This window comes from Mercenaria mercenaria, chromosome 17, assembly GCF_021730395.1.
Source record: "Mercenaria mercenaria strain notata chromosome 17, MADL_Memer_1, whole genome shotgun sequence".
NCBI lineage: Eukaryota > Metazoa > Mollusca > Bivalvia > Venerida > Veneridae > Mercenaria > Mercenaria mercenaria.
Genome location: NC_069377.1, coordinates 32,314,016 through 32,338,198, shown reverse-complemented (window position 1 = coordinate 32,338,198; position 24,183 = coordinate 32,314,016). Strand labels below are relative to the sequence as shown.

Sequence of the window (24,183 nt, the reverse complement as noted above, 5' to 3'; positions counted from 1 at the left end):
ACAGAAAATGAGAGACTCATGCAAGGTTTCATCAATTTATATCAAATACTTTTTAAGCTAGGCGCATCACAAACTATTTTTTGGATGGACGGACAAGACCAAATCTATATGACCCCTCCACTGAGTGGTGGGGGCACAACAATATGTTTCCCATAAAATGAAGTCTTTAAGATATTTAATTAAGATATAACATAACTAGGCAATGTTAAGTGTATATACACACCGATTTAATCAAAATATTTCTGGCAGTGTTATAGCTTTACAATCTCTAGAAACAAAATAGAATTGTATTAAAACACAAAACTGTATTCTCAATACAAGTTTTCATGTCGTTTAAATGGCAAATATATCCAACAATTTCTTGTTTTAACCACTATAAATTTTACATTCACTTTCATTTCACAACAAATATCTTTCTTCAACACGGAAAGAACAATACACAGTTTCTGAAAGAAAAAAAAGATCAGACAAACACAAAATCCAGTCTTAATCCATCTGGCTACAATTTTCACATCTACACATGTATATTACATAACTATATCACTTCAAAGAGCAACATCACTTTCCTACAGAAATCATTTGCTGAATAATCAAAAATGCATGGTAAAAAATCTATCTCATTTCAGAAATTATTTGTGAAAGAAGGGTTGCATTTTTTTAAATAATTCAATGACTATATCATTCTTCAGTTTACCATTTGCCGAATACTAGTATTTGCAAATAAATGTGAAAACATCACTACTTCATTTAAGTATACACTTACTGAATGAGTTGCCAGTCAATAGTCCAAACTATTTACCCAAGGTTCCAAGGCATAATAGTTGGACTATTTCCCTGCAAGCCATTTAGTCAATTCTTTTTACAACATGACAACAGAAATATATTTGGACACTTTTTTCTCAATATTATTTGACTTTAGACAAGAAAACCTGTGTCCCACATTAGACTGTCAATAGCACAAACATTTTCCTGTAATTTATACAAAAAAGTCATAATGAGCAGCACTATGAGAAAACCAACATAGTGCGTTTGCGACCTGCATCGATCCAGACCAGCCTGCTCATATGTGCAGTCTCGAAAGGATCCATGCTGTTCGCTAACAGTTTCTCTAATTGCAATAGACTATGAAAGTGAACAGCCGATGCGCAGTCTGGTCAGGATCCATGCTGTTTGCAAAGCCACTATGTTGGTTTTCTCATGACGTGGCACATATAATAATTACTAATGAAAGATTTGCAGTTTCTTTCAAACTTACAATGAATAGGTCATAAACCAGCAATATGTCTTCACTGCTTACAGAACACATTAAATAAGGCACCCATTTATATATGTATTTTAAAAGCAATGTGCGTAAGAATGTAAGAATGACAGAATGTCTTTAAAATGTAAGTCAAAATCTTTCAGTTCCAATTTCATTCAACTGTAGACACCCCACAAACACAATTCAGATTAACACTTAGTACAGTACAGCAGTATAAAGGAAATTCTTACACACAAAAAGGAACAAGTTTTCAACCTCATGTCTACTTACTTCTACAATACATTCATACAAATTTAGAAGTAGTATTAGCCATGTTAAACAATCACTTAATACAATCACTGATTTTGCCACAACTATACTGAAAGATCCTTTATCTTGTCATTTCAGTCTATAAATAGAAGAAACTGTATCTTATACAGGCACGTCCATCATTCATACAAAAAAAAATAATAACGGTCTACAAAGCAAACAAAATAAATAACTCACGCAACACTCACTGAGATCACAAAATTTTGCCATTTTACAAATGTCTCACGCCTCATACTTGATATTTTTCATTGAAAGCCTTATGGTAAGAAAGCATTTAAGTTATAATCATCTGATCAATATTCATAACCTATTAGTAATCTAAATACAGAACATATGCTGAGTAAGCTGAGTATGGTGTTCTGTTAAGGCCTTCATTATTAGGGTAATTCAGACCTGGGATTCAGTCAAAAACAAAAAACCTGAAAATATGCGTTCTAAAGCCTGAAAATTCTTTCAGCCAAAGCCTGAAACCAAGACCAGTCCTGAAAAAACCCCAGGCCATATTACACCACAATGACCTGTGGATAGATTGGGTAACAAATATGAAAACACCTTGCAAAGACACGAAAAATAAACAATGTAAAGACATAAAAACACTATGTGAATATTCCATGTTAGTATCACCATTGTTGTACTGTATTCTTATGTTTTTGCATCATGTTCTCGCGTCTTAGCATTACAATCTCTGCCTTACTAATCCACACGGATAGCCAAACAACAATGGACCTAACTGAACACCATAATTTTGTAAAATGTTTGCAGAATGCCTCCTGACACACTTTAAAGGTATCAAATAACAATCACTTCAAAGACAAAAAATCAGATTAAACAATGGTATATGTTTTGTATTACCCTTCTGTTTATATTGCAGTTGAAGAATGGGGTATGGAACTTCCCTAAATCAAAATTAATTTTGCCAAAAACGAACAGAATCATATTCTATGTTTACACTTCTTATTTACAATTCTAAATTTCAAAACACTAAAACATAAATCTAGCGGCATGCTGCTTTTATCATTTCAAGTTACCATTACAGAAGTCAACAGTCAGATTCAGAGCCACTTCACACACTTATGTACTTAAGCCATGTTGCCAGATCAGCTGAACATAACTTCTAATGGATCAATCCTTAAATACACAGTGCATCAGTTTTTCCTCAGTTTTCGAACAATATACCAACAATTCATGTACAAAAATATGCGAACTTTTTGCAGTTTGCATCAATTTTCATACAAGATAGAAGATATTGCTTTAAGGAAAAATGTTCTGAGTATGACTGACCACTAAGACACATTCATGTAAGAACACTATACAATTAAATTCAAAAGAAGGCCAGACATAAACCATCTCATTAACATCAAAGTGGACAAAAAATCCTTCCTGCTAAAACATCGTGCATGAGGGACTTAACCCCTCCCTTGATTTCTTCAGGCAAGATAATCCATGTTCACCCCCTCTCAAGTCAAATGTTACTATTCTACAGTACAATGAGAGGGACTTTGTCATAACGGTTCAATGTTGTCCACATTGACTTTTTCCTAGGAGCTGTTTTGTCTACCTTCAAATTCTAAATGAAGGGAATTAGCCCACATATAAAAAAAAGTTTTGTCCAAGAGGAGTTCTGTCCTTCCTCAAGTAAGCCATAATGGAGCCGTGCCATGAGAAAACCAACATAGTGGCTTTGTGACCAGCATCAATCCAGACCAGCCTGCGCATCTGCGCAGTCTGGTCAGGATCCATGCTGGTCGCAAAGCCACTATGTTGGTTTTCTAATGGTGTGGCCCATATCTTATAAATGATGTACCAACAATCTAAACTTTCATTCCTTTCTAACAACCAAACAATACTCTCTTACTAGTAGTTCACACCTGCTATAAAAATCTATGATTGAAGATCTATCCCACTGCAGATATAATCATAAATATATATTAAAACAAAAAAGATCGCCAATATGTACATATAATGTAAAAAAAAAAGGTACAGATTACACACAACTGTTTGTAAGTTATTATATGTACAAAGTATGCTGCCATATAAGAGCTATATAAATATGAGATTGAAATCATTTCCAATTTCAAGCTTTCTTTTTTTTTTTTCAAACATCTACATCTAACAGTAAAATCCATTGTGACAAAATTTAACAACATTAAATTTCTACAAACAGTACATAACTCTATTCTTTAACCAAAAATATACATATATACGAGGAAAAAAAATTATTCCTTAAAAAAATGCACCAAGTCTGCAAATTTCTTCTTAAAATGCTGCCAATACAAAAATGCAAAGAATACGCTTTATATATGTATATCTGTATCACACACAAAAAATGGAAAACGGTACTTCTTGAACACATTGTGGACTAGAAAAATACACATTTCAATATATCTTTATAATATAATACAAAGGTTATCATCATTATATCTGTAAATGTACTTTGTACTGATATGATCGCTATAAAGAATGAATGTACACAAGCAAAGCTATTATAAAAACATGCAAACATAATGTGTTCTTTTCTTTCTTTTGATGAATGTGACAGCATGTTAAGATATGAATGAAAATTGGACCATCATTTGAACCACGCCATGAGAATACCAATATAGTGGCTTTGCGACCAGCATGGATCCAGATCAGCCTGCGCATCCGCGCAGTCTGGTCAGGATCCATGCTGTTTGCTAATGGTTTCTCTAATTGCAATAGGCTTTGAAAGCGAACAGCATGGATCCTGACCAGACTGCTGCACTATGTTGCTTTTCTCATGGCGCGGCTCATCTTTACTTAAGGCAATCATAAATTCTGTTAAATGATGTACAGGCGTTTTCCAGATTCAAAATTTCTTACTGCATCATGTAATTAAGATCCTAAAAGATAACTTTACATCATAGAGGTTGATATTATAATCCTGTAAGGTAACAATACTTCACAGAGGTTGATATTTTATAATCCTGCCCCCATTAGGATTTTTGTATATACCAAATAAGCATCTCAGATCTATTTTGTCAAGATTCAGAACCTTCCAAATGCAGGTGTACACGTTCATAAAATTTTTGCTGTAACTACTAACATCGGTTGAGAATTCCTGTTATGGTATATATTTTAAAACAATTTTAGCAGTTACTGATCATTATGGAAATAGGGTTCCTACACATGAACTTTTTACTTCCCTTATATTTCAGAATCTGCAATAGACTGATTTCATATTTTACAACACACTCCTACAGTAAGTTGCATTCCAGTTTGCAATCACCTCAAATAAAAATTTAACAATCATTAATATTCTTTCAATTCTGTAAGATCAGAAAACTTGATTTTTTCATCATTTTCGACTAAAAGCTAATGACATAATTATGATATAATTTTTCTCTTTAAACTATCAATTCTGCTGAGTGTTTACATCAGTACAAGCACCATTTCAATAATTTGAAATATAATCTTGACATAATGGCCAAATTTAAAGCAAACAAAAATTTCATTTGTTCAGTAAAAATCTTGATCTCTTGACCGCACATATTTTGCTCACTTTTTAATATTGAAGATTCCATAGAAACAATGTACCGGTATGTATAAATCACAGTGCTTTTCACAAAGGAAAAAAGAGGGGCCTGCTCTTATTACTTTAAATAAAAAATACCTCGGTATATTGGTAAATTTGGAAGAAAGATCTTGATATCAAGTCAATTTTTTAGGATAAATACATGATCTGAAAGAAATCATCTATGAGAAAGGGTCCCTTTCTATAGAAGGAAAAAAAAAGCTCTGTGTATAATATTAATGCAAAAATAACACACACAAATAAAATATTTAAGCTGTAAACAAAACAATGATTATCTTTGTAAGCAAAAAACCAATGCAATCTTCAATATGCATTAAGAACAATTTGTTTCTCAACAATGTAAAAATTCATCTACCTCCATAGTAAGACTATTTCAGGAAATAAAATATTTAGCTATAACTTTTCTTATACCAAGACCCAAATAAGCAAACAGGTAAACTAAAAACTTGTACTTTGACCTAAGAAACAAATGAACTTCATTCTTATGTTGAGAAAAATTACTTTTATCCAAAACTTTCCCAAAAACTCTACATAATACCGGAATGTACAAAATTTCAAACTTTAAATGGGATTTTATGTATTAGAGCCTGTAAAACAACAGGCTTTGTATGCTCAAGTGTGAAATATATTTAATGCCAGTAAAAATGCAGGTTTTATTTAATAGAATCATTGCTCTGACTGTTTGGTGGTTGTTTCAAATTCAACAGTTACCAGTAATTTTTAACTTTTGAAGTGACCAGATCAAACAGGGCTTTTCAGCAGGAAACAAGGAAGACTGTACACATTTTTTTCGGGTTCTGTGTATTTGAAAGGTGGCTACTCCTATTGAAATTTTTCCTCATTTTAACCAGCCTTGTATGGCCAACAAGTAAAAGAACTTGCATTTCTACTGGCATTATGAAATATGTCAGTGAGAACGAATGTGGATGAAAGTAAATCAAGATGAAAATCAAAAATGACCCTGATCCCTGAATAACCATGGCAACTGGAATTTTGACATAAAATTGAGCAAACTGTTCAAAAAATGGCGTTTATCATTTGATTAGAACTAGCAATTTCAGGAAAAATCAAACACAGGCTAAGAAAACAACAGTTACGTTACAACTGACAATAAAATGAATCTAATATTCCTACAAAATTTTAGTCTACAAGACATCCAGAGAACAAATGAGCTGCTCCATGAGAAAACCAACATAGTGAATTTGCCACTAGCATGGATCCAGACCAACCTGCGCATCCGCGCAGTCTGGTCAGAATCCATGCTGTTTGCTAAAGGTTTCTCTGATTGCAATAGGAATTGAAAGCGAACAGCATGGATCCTGACCAGACTGCGCGGATGCAAACGTCGCAAACGCACTATGTTGGTTTTTTCATGGCACAGCTCATATACATCTAGAGCATAAAATCCATACTGCAGTATCACTGATTAAAAAAAACATACATATTAATCTGACTACTTAATTTCGTTGAAAACAATTATATATAGATATCACACGAAAATTTCATTGTACATAGTTAACAGTGACCTTAAAAACAAACAATACCATATTCATTTTTCTAACAATAACACAGTCTACAGAGAATGTCCCTCTCACATGTTTAAATTCAAACATGTCTTAATGAACTACAATGGAAATAGAAATGTCTTTCCAAAATACGCAACATTTTTAAGAAGAGAGTAAAATGCTGACTTTTTACTCAAAAGGTACCTTTCAAACCAATTACACTTTTAATTCTTTTCAATTGATAAAACTATACAGAACCTTTCAAAATAAGGCCATACCAAATTAGAGCTATGTTTAGTGTCCCAATCATTTTTCAAAACCTACCTAACAGGCAGAAAAAAAAACACAATGTGTTGATAAAAAAACAATCATTACATTCCAACAGCCATAACACTCATAAAATATAAATGAGCCGCACCATGGGAAAACCAACATAGTGGCTTTCTCCAATTCCAATAGGCTTTGAAAGCAAACAGCATGGAGCCTGACCAGACTGCGCGGATGCGCAGGCTGGTCTGGATCAATGCTGGTCGCAAAGCCACTATGTTGGTTTTCTCATGGCGCAATTATAAGAGTTTTAGCACTATATTGAAGTATTTTAAGAAACTGAAAAATGTAAGTATTTATTAAGCTGAAATAGCTTAAAAGCAATGTGGTAAATGTGAAGTATATTTAAGTAGCCATTGCTTTGAACATTTTCAGATTTTTTATTTTCGATGAGACAGCCAAAAACCTACAAGCTGGAGGTTGCTAAACGCAGCATCAATATGGTATAGCCTAGCTGGATATAATCAGATCACATATTTACTTCTTTCTCCAAAACAGGATTTCTCGGCAATTTAAATGTAGCTTCATGCTATTATCAAATTGAATATGGTATTGTGGTATTGTACAACAGTATACTACGCTAGCACCAGTTTGGACGGCGTCTGTGGATATATCTTTGTGGGGGTTTGTGGGTAAAGTTTTGATGGCGTAACATTGTGGTGGATAGGACTGTGGGAGATCTGTGGACTTGTACATGTGTAAGTTATATTGCCATGGTACTGTGTTGAGCCTGAAACAGAAAGTATAAATTCGTATTTGAATATAAGGAAATTACCAAGACACAATTTAAACTGGTTTTTGACGATTTTGTCCACATGGCCCTTCTCAACACTCCACCCCATTTATGTATGAAACCAGTTTTTATTATTCACAAAATCAAGCTCAAACAACTATTACTGATTACCAAATTTCTCCGTGACAATTTGATAAAAGACACTGTGTATAAAATCATTCGTCCTCTACCTCTGATCATTCATAAGGGGAAGTTGGCAGTTACTTGCGGAGAACAGGTTTGTACTGGTACAGAATCCAGGAACACTGGTTAGGCTAACTTCCTGCCGTTACATGACTGAAATACTGTCGAAAAATGGTGTTAAACCCAAAACAAACAAACAAATTTGTGTATGGGTTTTAAGGCACACAGGCAGAATCATATACAGATTCTCCAGCTTTTAAAGATGCAAGAAGATCTAACATGCCCCTCCAAGCATTCATTGTACAGGCACAGGACACCATCAGATCTAGCACCATCTTCAGCAAGTCAGCTAGATGACTCTCTCATAACTACCTGACCAAGGCTCCAAACAACACAAGATACAGACTCTGTACCATTAACCACATATGCTTAGGTCTTCATTTAAAATTTATGGAAGATGACTACAAAACTGTTTTTACATTATTCCTTTATTATTACAATATCAAACCTATCAACTCACAACACAAAAGGTGCAAACTTACCACTGATAGTTGGCGAGACTAAAGGTGACGAACATACATTTGCTGGGTGGTTTGGATTGCCTACACCTATGGTAAGGTCCTCCTCCCACATACCACCACCATGCTGAAAAGATGAGACAGTGATGATTAGATTACACAAAATTTTGCAGGGGTTGATTTAGTCACAACAACACAATTTAAGTCACAAGTATGGTAACCTCCAGATTTAAATGGAGGTGGAAGATCCAAATTAATACTCCGGGAATCATTTTCAGACAAGGATTGGCACCCAAGTAGAACCATAAACCTGTAACCCTGCTGGTTGGCTTCCTCACATGAAGAATTCTACACTCCAAGTGGGGTTCCAAACAGCTGTGACTAATTTGGAAAGCTTACACATATTACAAAAGTCAAAGCTGATGTCATATGGGGGTTGGGTATCAACCCATGACTGAGCCTGCCCGAGAGAATACATGTAAACCTAGAACAAGCAACAGTCCTTGCAATTACCATACATATCTCCTCTCACTGAATGGCAGCCTCTGCTTTGTATTGCAGCCAAGCAATCTCTAGTTGAAGTCAAATGAGCATTATACTGGTTATTTGTTGTCCATGTTCAAAAGTTATATATGACATGCTATTTTGTTCAATTAATAATTCTAATTAGTCATTTTCACTCATGCTAACTGTTGCATTTTGTACTGATGCAGGGATTTTAGCACAGTAAAAGCACTGCTCACTGGCACATCTACAAGCTTAAACATTTACTTTATCAGACTTTTCATTAACAAGAGCTGTCGGATGACAGCAATGCTCGACTATTCAACAGCCTTGTCAATTGAATGAATACGAAAGTCAAACAAGAGGACCATGATGGTCCTGAATCGCTCACCTATCCCCACATGACCCAGTGTTGATGTTGAACTGAGTACGACGTCGTTATTTCTATTATTTGACATAGTGTCCTAGTTTTTGAGCACATGTGACCTAGATATCATCAAGATAAAAAATTCTGACCAATTTTCATGAAGATCCATTGAAAAATATGACCTCTAGAGAGGTCACAAGGTTTTTCTATTATTTGACCTAATGACCTAGTTTTTGAAGGCACGTGACTCACTTCTGAATCCGACCTAGATATCATCAAGGTGAACATTCTCACCAATTTTCATGAAGATCTCATGAAAAATTAGCCACTAGAGAGGTCACAAGGTTTTTCTATTTTTCGACCTACTGACCTAGTTTTTGACCGCACGTGACCCAGTTTCGAACTTGGCCTAGATATCATCAAGAGGAACATTCTGATCAATTTTCATGAAGATCCATTGAGAAACATGGCCTCTAGAGAGGTCACAAGGTTTTTCTATTTTTCGACCTACTGACCTAGTTTTTGACCGCACGTAACCCAGTTTCAAACCTAACCTAGATATCATCAAGGTGAACACTCTCACCAATTTTCATGAAGATCCATTGAGAAATATGGCCTCTAGAGAGGTCACAAGGTTTTTCTATTTTTAGACCTACTGACCTAGTTTTTGACTCCATGTGACCGAGTTTCGAACTTGACCTAGATATCATCAAGGTGAACATTCTGACCAATTTTCATGAAGATCCATTGAGAAATATGGCCTCTAAAGAGATCACAAGGTTTTTCTATTTTTAGACCTACTGACCTAGTTTTTGACCCCACATGACCCAATTTCGAACTTGACCTAGATATCATCAAGGTGAACATTCTGACCAATTTTCATGAAGATCCATTGAGAAATATGGCCTCTAGAGAGGTCACAAGGTTTTTCTATTTTTAGACCTACTGACCTAGTTTTTGACCACAGTTGACCCAGTTTCGAACTTGACCTAGATATCATCAAGGTGAACATTCTGACTAATTTTCATGAAGATCCATTGAGAAATATGGCCTCTAGAGAGGTCACAAGGTTTTTCTATTTTTAGACCTACTGACCTAGTTTTTGACCCCACGTGACCCAGTTTCGAACTTGACCTAGATATCATCAAGGTGAACATTCTGACCAATTTTCATGAAGATCTCATGAAAAATATGGCCTCTAGAGAGGTCACAAGGTTTTTCTATTTTTAGACCTACTGACCTAGTTTTTGACGGCACGTGACCCAGTTTCGAACTTGACCTAGATATCATCAAGATGAACATTCTGACCAACTTTCATAAAGATGCCATGAAAAATGTGACCTCTAGAGTGGTCACAAGCAAAAGTTTACGCACGAACGCACGGACGGACGACGGACGCCACGTGATCACAAAAGCTCACCTTGTCACTTTGTGACAGGTGAGCTAAAAAGGGGCATAATTTTGTAAAAATGCAAAACTGCACAGTGCCTATCAGCTCATGACAGTGGACAAGTGTGTGAAGTTTTAATCCATTCCCATTAGTGGGTACTGAGAAACCAGCTTACATATAAGAATCTAACTAAAAACTGCGAAGTTGAAAAAGGGGCATAATTTTGTAAAAATGCAAAGTAGAGTTACTGAACCTTTGCACTGCATGTCATATCATGACAGTGAACAAGTGTGTGAAGTTTCAATCCTATCCCATTAGTGGATACTGAGATAACAGCTTACATACAAAAACTTAACCAAAAACTGGTAAGTCGAAAAAGGGGCATAATTTTGACTAAATGCAAAGTAGTTATGGGACCTGCACAGTGCATGTCAGATCTTGACAGTGAACAAGTATGTGAAGTTTTAATCCATTCCCACAAGTGGTTACTGAGATACCAGCTTACATACAAAAACTTAACCAAATCGGGACGCTGACGCATGGGCGAGTCCAGTAGTTCTACTATTCTTTGAATAGTCGAGCTAGAAATCATCCTAAAACATTGTTACAGACACTAGTTGAAAGCAAGTTCTTCTCTATTTTAACCCTTAGCCTGCTAAATTTCTAAAATGGACTGGTCCATCATTCAATTTGGACAATACCATTTATTATTCAAAGGGGTGTTCACATAAAATTTACTGACTGAATAGCAAACAGTGCAGACCAAGATCAGCCTGCACGGATGCCTATCTTGGTCTGCACTAGTTGCAAAGGCAGAATCACTTGCTGCCAGCAGACTAAAGGTTAATGTACTAGTAACCCCTTCATAGTATTCCATTTGGAAATGTATGTATTTACAAACCTGCATGGCTAAATCAGGAAGTGATGGGTCAAATGGATTCACATCGGTAACATTGATTTCAGGTTCAGTTTTAACCATGACGGCAGCCTCCTGTTTACACATCAGGTGAGGCTGAAGTTGCTGATGAACCACCTGGGTTTGAACCTGTCTCTGCTGCTTCACTGGAGTTAGTGGCTCATTCTTGACTGGAGTGGACACTTCATTAGACTCCCTGGGAGGCCCTGCCTTACCTTGCTCTATCAACTCCAAATTCTCTGCAAAACAAACAAGAGACACTGTCATGATAAATACTTGAATTTGCTCCCACAAATGTCCTTGTAAGTTATGCGCCATATGGACTTGTTAGTTCTGAAACAATTTTGATTATATTATTACATAATTTTTTTTTATATATTCATTTGGTGAAACTGGCATAGAGAATAAAGCTAATACAGGAAACTGGGGCTGTGGATTCCCAGATATAGCCTGACTGATCCACCTGCGATTAATTTTTCCAGACTTGCATTGTGGTCATGTACTTTATCTTCAAAGGTGCAAGCTTTAACACACAATGCCAAGTACCATACCCTTTGCACCTTACATTCATAAGTATGTGTAATTTCTGTGTAAGATCAGCGAAACTGTCTACAGTTTCAGTACAATTCATCTGATGGGCACACACAAGTGATTGTTTTATTAAATGATTTACAGTATATGCTTAATGAATGACTTGCCAGTCAATAATCAAAACTTTTGCCCTTTGTCTTATGGACCAAGGGCTTATAATTTCTACTACTGACTAGATAACATACACCTGAAACTTAATATTACAAAATTCTGGCTGTATCAGACATTTTCAGCTCCCTTCCCCAAAAACATGTGCACAAAATATGCTTTTAAGTAGATTTATTTATTCATTTTGTTGGGTTTAACATCGCACTGATACAATTTATTATACATGTAGGTCACATGGCGACTTTCCAGCTTTTTATGGTGGAGGTAGACCCAGGTTCCCCTCCGTGCATTGTTTCATCACGAGCGGGTACCTTGGTAGAACCACCAACCTTCCATAAGCCAACTGGACGGCTTCCTCACATGAAGAGTTCCAACGCCCAGAGAGAGGCTCAAACCCACAACGATGAGTGGGGATTTGAAGTCAGTGACCGTAACCACTCAGTCACGGAGGCCCAACTTTTAGGCAGAATTTTTGTTATCTCGCTGCAAAACGCTTGAAATTAATACAGCGGAATTAAACAATATTAAAAATCAATTACTCAAATGCATATCTAAAATGCAATTACGCTCCAACTGATACATGCTCAGCGATTGACAGTGTTTCGGACCTTCAAAAAAGACATAAGTATTGCCTTTCTAGCAGCGTCTTTCACTCATCAATGAATACATACCAGGTTTTGACATGCTGAGTTTTACAGATTCAGGGTCCTTTTTCCTCCATTTTACAATCTCTTCCTCCATTTTTTCTATCTTGGCTGGGTTCAGAGCCCATAAACAGCCCTTCCGCGTATGCGTCCCATTAGCCTTTCCATCATGGGCCTTGGCGAAACACTTATTCAACGACAGATTGTGTCGCACCGAGTTCTAGACAAAAAATAAACAAACAAATTAGGCATGAAAAAGCTGCAGCTCTGTAAAATGCAAGTTTGCATATATCATGTTACAATGGCGACGGTAATCTTGTCAAGAATAATCTAATCAAACTGCCTGTTTGATGCAATTCAGCATTTAATTGTTTCATTTTAAAGTATATCCTATTTACACGCTGTAGGAAATGATTTTTTGCATCTACATTTGTATTCGAGACCGAATACATTAAAGATTTAAGTATCTTCTGCCCCTGTAGCCAAACTTTTTGGTAATGTGCATTAATTTCGTCCAAACCATCTTTCATTATCATAATTTATGAAAGCCTTGAATCTTCTAACTCAAGAAAAAAAAAAGCCTATACCAGGAAAGCTTCCAGTTTATACCAAAGGGAGATAAACCAGTACTGAATAATACTGACATTTATTTCACCTTTACAAAAACAGTTCAACCATAGAGCTAATATATAAATTTCCTAACCAGATATTGGAAAATATAAAAGTTCTTTTCATCTAATTTTAAATTTTTATTGTATATTTTCACAATTACGATTTTGAAATTCAATTAATGCTATGGTAACTAGATAAACACAAGGCAGGATTGTATTGTATACTTTATTTCACGATTACAAAGGACCACTACCCTACTATTGTGAAATGATCCCTATTTATGAAATAAAACTCCCATTTATTGATCAGCTACCATATGGCGCCTGTGTAAATATGCAAACTTATCAAGAGTCTTTGTCTGGCCCTTCAAAATCACATAACCATGCAACAAAAAGCAACAGGTGTACTTAAAGACTACTTTATAGGCATTTTGATTGGACAGAAGTGATGATTTTTAAAATTTAGTTTTTAAACCTTTCAAGTTTATTACAGAAGTGATAATTCTAAACTTGTCCAGTTTAATGCAGCACCTTTACTAAATATAAACATCTTAATTATATTTTATTGCTTTAACCAGTCATTGAAACATTTTTACGCACTATCCATTAAAGGTACTGACCTCCAGATTTTGACTAAAAATGCTCTTTCTTTAAAATTGAAATTTGGTCATGTTATAAACATTAGAACATCTGAACTATCTTCAAAAATGCCAAATCAAGAAAAAAAAAACATGCCAGAGTCAAGCCCTGGACACCTCAGTTAAATAAATGAGGAATACATACCTAATCACCGTTAGATATTAGGAATTATGGCTAGTAACTGTAAAACCCTGTTGCAAATGCTTTTGAGTTTTGAATAGAAAATCAGAACAAAAACTAATTCTCATGTGTTTCCATAACATAAAATTTCAAAGCCTTCTTAAGAAATTAAGCAATAATTTTCTGATATTGTCATAAGATCTGAATGTCAGTGCCTTTAATTTCAATTCTTTTTACAGTCTTAACATGTTAAACTTAACTTCAACTCACCTTCCATCCATCTGGGGCAGTCTTGAAATATGGGAAGTTATCACTGGAAAAAATAGCACAAAAAGGTTTTAAAGGTACTAATTAAAAATATAGCCCCATTATTACTCTGTACATGTACATAATTATACAGGTTTAAAAAAATAAAAGAAATCTATAAATTACTAATAATGTGAAGTTCAACATTGTTTTTTGTTTTCCTTACTTATATACACTTCGATAGTTGACTTATATACCTCTATTTACAAACATGTACTTTTAATTTTTTGCAATGGTAATAAATGTTCATCACAGATGCTCGTTTCTGCCACTCACTACAATTGTACATGTATTTCAAATCTAACTACAACAATATTCATGGTACATTATTCAAAATACCAACTACTCCCAATGACAACCCTAAAATATATTCACAATAACCGTCAGATTTTGTCAACCAATTTAAAAATTTAATTAGTTAACTGTTGTGTTTTAATTGAGTTTTAATGTCTAAATTTACCAATAATTCACATCATGTATTTTTCTAGTTTCACCTACATAGATGTAATACATACCAAAACAACTGTGCTAAGTCATTTTCTTTTTTTTTAGTGCAGCATATTGATGAAAAATAATGATTTATTTAGCACGCTTTTCCCTAGTCTGTGTTCAGCCTGTGTTTTGTTCAGAGGAGCTAACTCCTGAGGATAATCAGAGCCAAGTCAGAATTTTTTACAGAATTATTTTTTTTTAAAAAGAAGATTATCTAGTCGGTAGCCAGACTAGATTTTCCTCTATTTTACTTTTTAGATGTTACAAATTAAGTTATTATTTTCTAAGCAGTAACGGACCCAGTCATTGTACCACTAACACATGACTAAAACTGAAAAAATATACTGAACTTCATTTGGACAAGACATCTTCATCAAAAACATGTTCAGTTGTCAATATGCAAATATTACATAATATAACTTTTGAATTTTAGTATATAGCCTTGGGAAATTCCAGTTACACTACATTGATAAAAAATTATGACTAAAGAACAAAGAAAATAGTTTGCCTGAAGGTGTTTGTCAATAACAGTAATTCTTACAATAACTTATCTGTCAGAAATCAATAGCCCTTTGATCTCTAATCTGCATGTTTATTCCAGCTCTCAGCTACTAATGTAAATATTTGACTACTTGACATTTTTTGCAATTAACTAGGTATATGTTAGGAATTCCTTTTCACACGTATTTGTAATCTGTGTTACTAACTTACTAATACTTTTATATTACTGTGTTTTAATTCTTTAAATATTTCTTCTTGCTTGACATTATAAACAACCACTTTTTTTTTTTAATTCAAAATTGCAAGACCACTCTCTCTGCATTATATATGACTAGTCTTACTGTCTATCACAGTAAAAAACAACCTTGTACATTACCACTGCTAAAAACAAATTTTTACTTTCTTAAACATTTGTTAAATAAATAAATATATAAAAATTCTATAAAAAGCAATATAAATATCTAATATTTTAAGCAATATGTATCTCACTGAATCTAATTTTGCAAGTTTTCTGGTTTACTAACTTGAAAGTCAATCTTTTTCAAACATTTAAAGGCAGGCTATTTACTTTTCACACAAGTCAATGCCAAATTAAAGAACTGAACTGAAGTGATAAAGTTCTATTTTATTTTATTTACAACCTGTCAATCAGGCTCAAGTTTATAGCCCTGCAAATTATGTGATAATTGGTTTATGACATCACATGTAAATGTGTTAATTGACTTGTTATCAGAACCCCTGCCATGATTCACCAGATAGGGACAGATGGACCATTCTGACAGGCACATTAACAGGTTAATTAACTATCAACTTTACCTAATCATGCTCACAATGATGTGATTTCCAATATGTCATAATATTATAGACAAAGGGAAAAATACAACCTCATGAATATGATGGGTTCAAGTTCAAAGTTGAAAATTTTCTCAATGTGTCAGAAGCAACATAGTGACCTGTGATTGTTTGGAACTTCTAGAAAAGTGTGGGTTTTTTTCATCAATCGGTATGGGAATGCCACAAACTTCACTGAAACAGTCTAAATTTAAAAATCTGAATCTTAACACAATTCTTTTTGCAAATGTTGTATGACATTTTACTTATTGTTCAAAAATATAACTGTTGTGCCTTACTTAAATAAGTATATATTCAACATAAAACAGAAAAATCCCTGTATGTCGACAGTCAATAAATTTGGGGGATTTCCCGTCCAAACTGGGGAAAAAATATACTTCCTTGCTTTGAACTTCCTCCTTTTACTATATACAGTGTACAGGTAGCTTCTTCACTGGCGAAAAAAGAAACCAACAACAAAACATATACTGTCAAAGAATTAATTTGATTCATGACATAAGGTCTGATCATGCTATAGATACTTACATCATAAAATTGTAGATTTCACTAACAGGTAAATTTCCTGTTCTACTGTTCTTTAAGGCCATAGCTATTAAACAGCTGTATGAATACACTGGTTTCGGATACACTTTTTCTGGCTGTCTCTGGTGTGATGCAACTTTATTGTTATTATTATTATTTACATGTTGCTGTGTATGCAGTCCATTTTGTAAGTGTTCAACTAGCACTGGTGATGTTAGGGACGGCGACGTAATTGTCCCGACATTTTGAATGTTCTGTTGTGGACAAATGGTAATTGGCTGGACAGTATATCCTAACTGCTGATTATTTAATGAAACAACATTTTGCACTGTCACATATTGAATTTGTGGATGCTGAGTTGGCGTAAGGACTGCATCCTGTCCATTTATCTTCACAGCAATTCCATTACAAGCATTTAACTGATTCATCTGCTGTGTGTTAGTCTTCTGAACCTGAGGCGCGGAGTGAACAGGAAGAACACTTTGTGGATTGACTAACAAGTTCGGATTATTATTTTCAACCTCATTTGAAGCGTCAATCAAACTTTGCGGAACTTTCATCGAATCATTCCACTGTAAACTTTGAAACCAATTAGAATTATTAACATCCTCCTCAAAGTCCATTGACGCGGAATCCTGCATGAGATCTCCATTCAGGATATCATTTAGTTTGTCCGAATTTAAATTCTCTATGTCTAAAATCTGTTGTGAATTGACTTCATTCTCGATCATATCGAGAAAGTTTGTGTTCATGTGTTCCAGGTCACTTGGAAGGAAATCCATAGCTGTCATCATATTTCTAGGTGAATGTCTAAAAAAATAAACAGAATATTAATTAAAACATATGATTCATTGCATAAAAATTACAAAGATACATACAAAGGAAATTAACTATAGTGAACATTCAGCACGATAGTAGTAAGGACTCCTATAATCCTAGTATATTTAGGAAAGCATGGTAATCCAACAAATATGATGTTTACATTATTTTACATTTTTTGGGTGGTTGCTTTCCTTAAAAAAGCCATCATGTTAAGCCAACAAGTGTTAAGGGCACATGATTATAATCTGTTTACAGAGCCTACATAATTTGGGTAAATGTGCAACACTTTTTGTATATCGGTTCTACCTTAGTTTCCAAGTTCCAACTTTCAAACTATTCAGAGATTGTTATTTTCTAGCAAATTTAACCTTAAGAACAATTTATAAGTTTGTCATTTATTCGAGACACAAAAGTGATCCTTAAGCGTATGAACATGTTGCTTGTAACATAATTTTTCAAGCCTATGCTCGAAAGGGTTCCCCAACTGCCAAGTTGGACACACAAACTGCATATGAAAGCAGATTTATCAGAATTGTATTCAAATTATGACTACCCAGACCAGAGACAGACAGTGCCTGCAAACTCTTTTTCAGAATTACACTGAACATATCGAATACAATCCCCTCCCCAACCCCCACACTTCAAAGTACACGCATGAAGCATGCTCCCTTGTCTTGAATAAAACCTAAATCAAGATTTAAAATTTCATACAGTGAATACTACAAACAAGGCAAAACTTGGACATACGACACAGGTGTTGTTCATTTCGACATGTACAATTTTTGGAAGTGTGAAATAAACACTAACCTGTGTTAATTTTCCAGCGAAATAAGCATCATCCTTACATCAATATACAATTTGTTACTTGCTGCTACAACTGTCATTAATCCTGTATCAGAAATAAGGTTTTGAAAAAATATTTTTTGAAAATTTATCAAAATATTTCACAGGAAGTAGTAGTATTCGTAGTAAGTCGGTTATAACAAAGAAACGTAACACGTTCAAAATAGTAACTTCTGATTGGTCGGAAGTATCAAAGGGGCTCTGCTGATTGGCTAAACCATGGCAACCTAATCATATCAACTTCCATATTTGGAAAGTCGGCCATTTTGTGCCTAATTGAACAGGTGCTTCGGAAAAGTTCAAAATTAGTGCAAAGGATAACGAAATAATTCACCAAGAAGCGGACCCAAAAGTTTATGCAAATAAATGAACGTGCTTTTCCCTACAATACTGGTTAAGAAATAATTTTGAGCATGTACGAATACTGCCGTGAGGGGATCATATTTACAGCTAATTGGTCGATATTCCTTCTTCGTTTCGTAACGTGCGTGTGAAACGGGTTTCATTGGTTAATATAGTTGTTCGGATCTCCACGGTTTTCTCCGTCAATTTACGAAAAAGAGAGGCCCGTAAGTCGGGGTCAGAGAAATAATGATTATAACTGAGATTTTTCTTTAGATCTACATAAATAGAGTTATGTTCGTGGTTTTAACAATTCTAAAGAATTAAAATATGAATAAAAAAAAACACATTCTATATAATAGATCTATTGTAGAAAGACAAAATATAAACTTCAGTATGTCATTACGCGCAAGTCTCCCAAGTTACCCCGATGTAATATATAAAAGTGCTTATATCGCAATCGCATTTCAGACAAATGAAACCATTCATGCCCGCAGATTAAATGAGAAGTCGAAACTGAAAATATAGCTCAGTATTAATAACATTTTCTGAACTGTAAAACAAGGAGGTCCGTTTTTTTTTAACCCAAAAAGTATCACGATTTGTTGGAATAAATGTTTATGATCTAGATCTACCTCATATGAAATGACAACAATAATAAGTATTAACACTATGCACCGGTACATGTGAGTTTACGGTTGAAACTTACAGTTTTAAAACAAGCGTAACTTTTCTTGCATTCATCGTACAATCTTGGGTGTAAGACGGCTCTCGTGCTGTAATGTATGAATGAATGCGTAAATTCATGCGCTACTATAATGAAATAGTGCTTAAAAGAAGAGCGTTCGGATTATTGTATTTCTTCTATCAATTGAAGAATACGGTATGCAAGAAAAAAATGTATCACTAGTTGAGTGATAGGATGGAAGTTCATGAGTCCCTGAATATTTGACACAACGTCATCTTTTCAACTATTAATAAAATACATAATAAGCTTTTGTATTTAACTGCCCGTTGGTCCCTTCACTTCAGCCATCATAAATATCACTATTATAAGATTTGTCGCCGGTTTGTTCTCAGAAAGAATGAAATATCAATATTAGACTATCGAAAAATGTAAGCTCGCTGGGGACGTGTTAATCGAGGCCCTGGGACCGTCTCTCTCTAAATACAGCCACGAGACTGAACAGTGACTTGTATAATGTTGACTTAGTATCAGGTAGAAGATATTCAGCAATTGTACCCGTGCTAAGCCAAGATAGATTATGACGTTGCCCATGAAATAGTGGTTAAGACCTACTTGTAAAATATCAGAGTTTCATTGTTATCAGACCTTTCATTTTTCCGCTCTTTTAAGATGGAAATCAATTCAAAGGTTGACAATTTATAGTGTTCAAGTTCAGTTATGTACAGCATTTTACGCACTATCCACGGGACCGTGTCCCACCACATCCTTGCAGTATCTAGCTCACCCGAATAGGTAATGGACCCGTTATCGTAGAGTATTCAATTCCATAAACCTATTTTGACTAATTTTTCAGGAGGGCGTAGGTTCAAGCTGCACTAGAACCAAATATTTTTTCTTTTTATTTCTTTTTTCTAGTAAGTTAAACTGTTTTTCAAGACTTATTATTGATTTATTGTACAAAAGCAGAAATGTATCATTTGATAAGCCATGTCTTGCTGTTTCATGCCCTCTTATACAGAAGGGTGCAGGGTCAGACATCTGTAAAATACTGAGTTACATGCGGTAAAAACGGTTCTTTATTTCGCCTTTACCCTTTAGTTTACATATTGTGGAAGAAATGTAGGTAGGTTTTACTTCTGCCCCATGGTTATTTTTGAATGTAGAGAGCAAAATTTAAAAAGTCTCACATGACTCGGCCATACGTTTTCAGTACTGGGGCTAAATTTCTGTCCGATTAAATCCTTTTACTTTAGACTCCCTAGAAAAATGTTCTCGATAGTTTAATATTGTGTTTTATATATAATTGTTTATGAATACTTTGATTTACGGTAAATTGAATTCTCAGCGAACGTTTTGTACAGTGGTCATCACTTTGAAATTTGTCTCTATTTGAGCTTGAGGAAATATCATAAATTATACAAATTAAAAAAAAAAAACCGACTCGGTAAAAGTTGTTTAAAAATCAAAAACACAATGAGAAACAATGTTAACCCTAAGACTGTATCAAGACAATGCAATTGTTTTAAACATTGCTATTACGGGTCCACTACCCTAAATGGCAATACATTCGAGTAAGAGGGACACACTTAACAGTAATGTTTTACCTGTGGTTTTGCAACTTTTCCCATAAGTTAAGGCAAAGCATATTCTGGTCCCGATCTCAAAATGGCCTTTCAGACCTGTTACGTTAAAAGAAGCCTCTTATGGGGCCTCATTTATCTGGATAAATGTTGAACCACCATACTATCATTTTCAGAGAATCAATCCATACCATTTAAGAAGGAATTAACTAATGATTTAACACATTCTAGATATCGTATGAAAGAAACCTTAGTAAGAGCAGAAGTCATGAATGAATGCTGATGTACAACTCAAATTTATCGTTCAATCACACACAAAGGCTGATGAAAATGCACCTTTCTGCACAATCATGAATGAATGCTGATTTACCCCACGTACTATTCTTAATTCTCTTTTGTATAGTAGATATTATCATTGTTGATGCAGTTGATATCGTGCATGAATACTGATGGAGTAGATATCGTGCACAAGTTAAAACACTAACTGTTGAAATGTTCCTTCTTGGGCACATCTATGTAAAAATATATAATGATCATCTTGTAAAATTTTTGTTGCAATGTCTGTTTTAAATATTGGTCATCAGTATGTGGAACCCCAGGATCGGACACAAGGACAGGAACATTCTACCTTACTGACATTCCGTAACCCCCGTTTAAGCCCCCCCCCCACACACACACACACGCGCGCACACACACCTACATTTTGCACCTAAGGTGCCTTTATTTCTGTACCAAAATCCAAAAAATTAAAGTTTTGAAAAAGAATTATGTTGTTTTCTACTGCCTGAAAAATGTCAAGTCCGCCATTTCCAAAGTATTTACGCTAATATAAGTTGTTACATCCAACAACAAAGTAATTCCGTTACCACTTTCAGCATGGCTATACACATTGACCCAGTCAGTCAATGTAGAGTAACATTCGATGCGTGGCTTTGTTGTGCACAATTAGAGGGTCGCAATGGGGTTTGTTTTCACATATTGACCATACATTCGAAGGTAACGACGTATAAATAAGATGTTTGGCATGTTTCAACAAAGCCACTTTTCCATCCTCGGGTTAAGTAATATGTAATCCCCCTAGCGCGAGTTTGATTGGCCAGCTTGTGATGAATGTCGATTTAGTAGATATCGAGCATGACTGTTGACAGTAGATATCATGCATGAATGTTGATGTAGAAGATATCGTGCATGAATATTGATGTAGTAGATATCGTGCATGAATGTTGATGTAGTAGATATCGTGCACGAATGTTGATGTAGAAGATATCATGCATGAATGTTGATTTAGTAGATATCGTGCATGAATGTGGATAGTAGATATCGTGCATGAATGTTGATATAGAAGGTATCGTGCATGAATGTTGGTAGTAGATATCGTACATGAATATTGATATAGAAAAAATTGTGCATGAACATTGATGCAGTAGATATCGTACATTGATGCAGATGCAGTAGATATCGTGCATGAATGTTGATGTTCTACGCCATTCTTCGTCATTCTCTTCTATAGTACATATCGTAAATGAATGTTGATGTATCGCGCCATTTTACATCGTTCTCTTCTAAAGCAAATATCGTGAATGATGTCTCTTTTAGAGTAGATATCGTGAATGAATGTTGATGTCTACGTCATACTACAACTTTCTCTTCTATAAAAGATATCGTGAATATGTGCTGATGTACCGCGCCGTTTTGCATCGTTCTCTTCTATAGCAGATATCGTGAATAAGTGTTGATGTACCGAGCCGTTTTGCATCGTTCTTTTCTATAAGCAGATATCATGAACAAGAGTGTCGATGCACCGCGCCATTTTGCATCGTTCTCTTATAAAGCAGATATTGTAAATGAATGTTGATTTATTGCGCTATTTTACATCATTCTGTTCTAAGGTAAAATCACAAATAAATGCAGCAGTTCTTTATCAGTCTTTTCAAGGGCAGAAAAATGTAAGTCGGCAGTTACCGCGATATTAGATATTTATTAGAAAAAAAAGAAAAACAGAAGAAAAAAGATAATTATTAATAAATATCTTTTTTAAATGATCATCCGTACCTGTATGGACATTGATATTCTCCATCGTTCTATTTTATGACTGCATTTTTCAACGCATAGATAACGTGCTTAAATCATCACGCTTTTTTTAAATTAGTGTCATGTCAGACAAAGTGAATTGTTATTTTTATATAAATGATTATTATTTACTTTAAAGTGCGGAGTGTAACATTTAGGCTCATCATACATACAGGAAACATGATTTAAACATTACACACTTAGCATGCAAATTTATACATATTTTAACTGAGATAATGGAATAGGGTAACCTGTAAGCAGGGCAATTGAACAGTTTTGTTCGTTCTGTCACTAAATAAAATGCATATATTTTGTTCATAACTAGTTTGTTTACCCATATCAAATAAAAGCCGTGTTTATTTCTATCCGCTCAACTGACACTTTATCCTTCACAATTGTTAGTGGTAATGTGTTTGCTTCCTTTGTTTCGTAACATTGGTCAGCAAGCACCACTATTGTCATAGGCGTAGGAGCGAGATAAACTTGGGGAGGGGGGGGGGGCTGGCAAGGGATCCCCGGTGCATTCATGACAAAGCCTTGTCCAGGGGCCAAATGGGCCGTAAATTTGAACAAAAATACCTTAAATGTATATATTTTGTAACCATGGTGATTCTAACCCTAACCTTTAGTCAGTATATTATGCACATTATACACATTATGCGCAGAACGGCTACACCAACTCTGCAATGGGAAACATTCTTGTCTAATTGTGATATAAAGTCCTGGAAATAGTATCTCTCTTGAATAGACTATGAAAAACGGAAATACATAACGTTTACATGCGTGAACATGCTAAATATTTACATCGTTTTTGCAGACGCTTAAACCGGAACTGTAGAGATGCGCTCGATATTATCAAAGAAGTATAAAATACATTTATTTTTAT

The 24,183-nt window shown here is 34.8% G+C and overlaps 1 protein-coding gene across 2 annotated transcripts; it reads right to left on the bottom strand.

Annotated features, from left to right (window-relative positions):
• Positions 1 to 205: 205 nt before the first annotated feature.
• On the bottom strand, positions 206 to 23,421 carry LOC123537586 (forkhead box protein N4-like). 2 transcript variants are annotated; one of them, XM_045321405.2, is made up of 8 exons: positions 23,280 to 23,421; positions 18,582 to 18,663; positions 16,956 to 17,762; positions 14,550 to 14,592; positions 12,937 to 13,129; positions 11,552 to 11,805; positions 8,414 to 8,516; positions 206 to 7,685 (listed from the first exon to the last, which is right to left on the bottom strand). In XM_045321405.2, the coding sequence occupies exons 3-8, from the start codon at positions 17,744 to 17,746 to the stop codon at positions 7,531 to 7,533; spliced, it is 1,539 nt and encodes a 512-aa protein (XP_045177340.1). In that variant the 5' UTR covers positions 17,747 to 17,762; positions 18,582 to 18,663; positions 23,280 to 23,421; the 3' UTR covers positions 206 to 7,530. The 2 variants fall into 2 exon arrangements, with proteins under 2 accessions (XP_045177340.1, XP_045177339.1); XM_045321404.2 differs by lacking the exon at positions 23,280 to 23,421 and adding an exon at positions 19,066 to 19,117.
• Between the last annotated feature and the right edge of the window lie 762 nt (positions 23,422 to 24,183).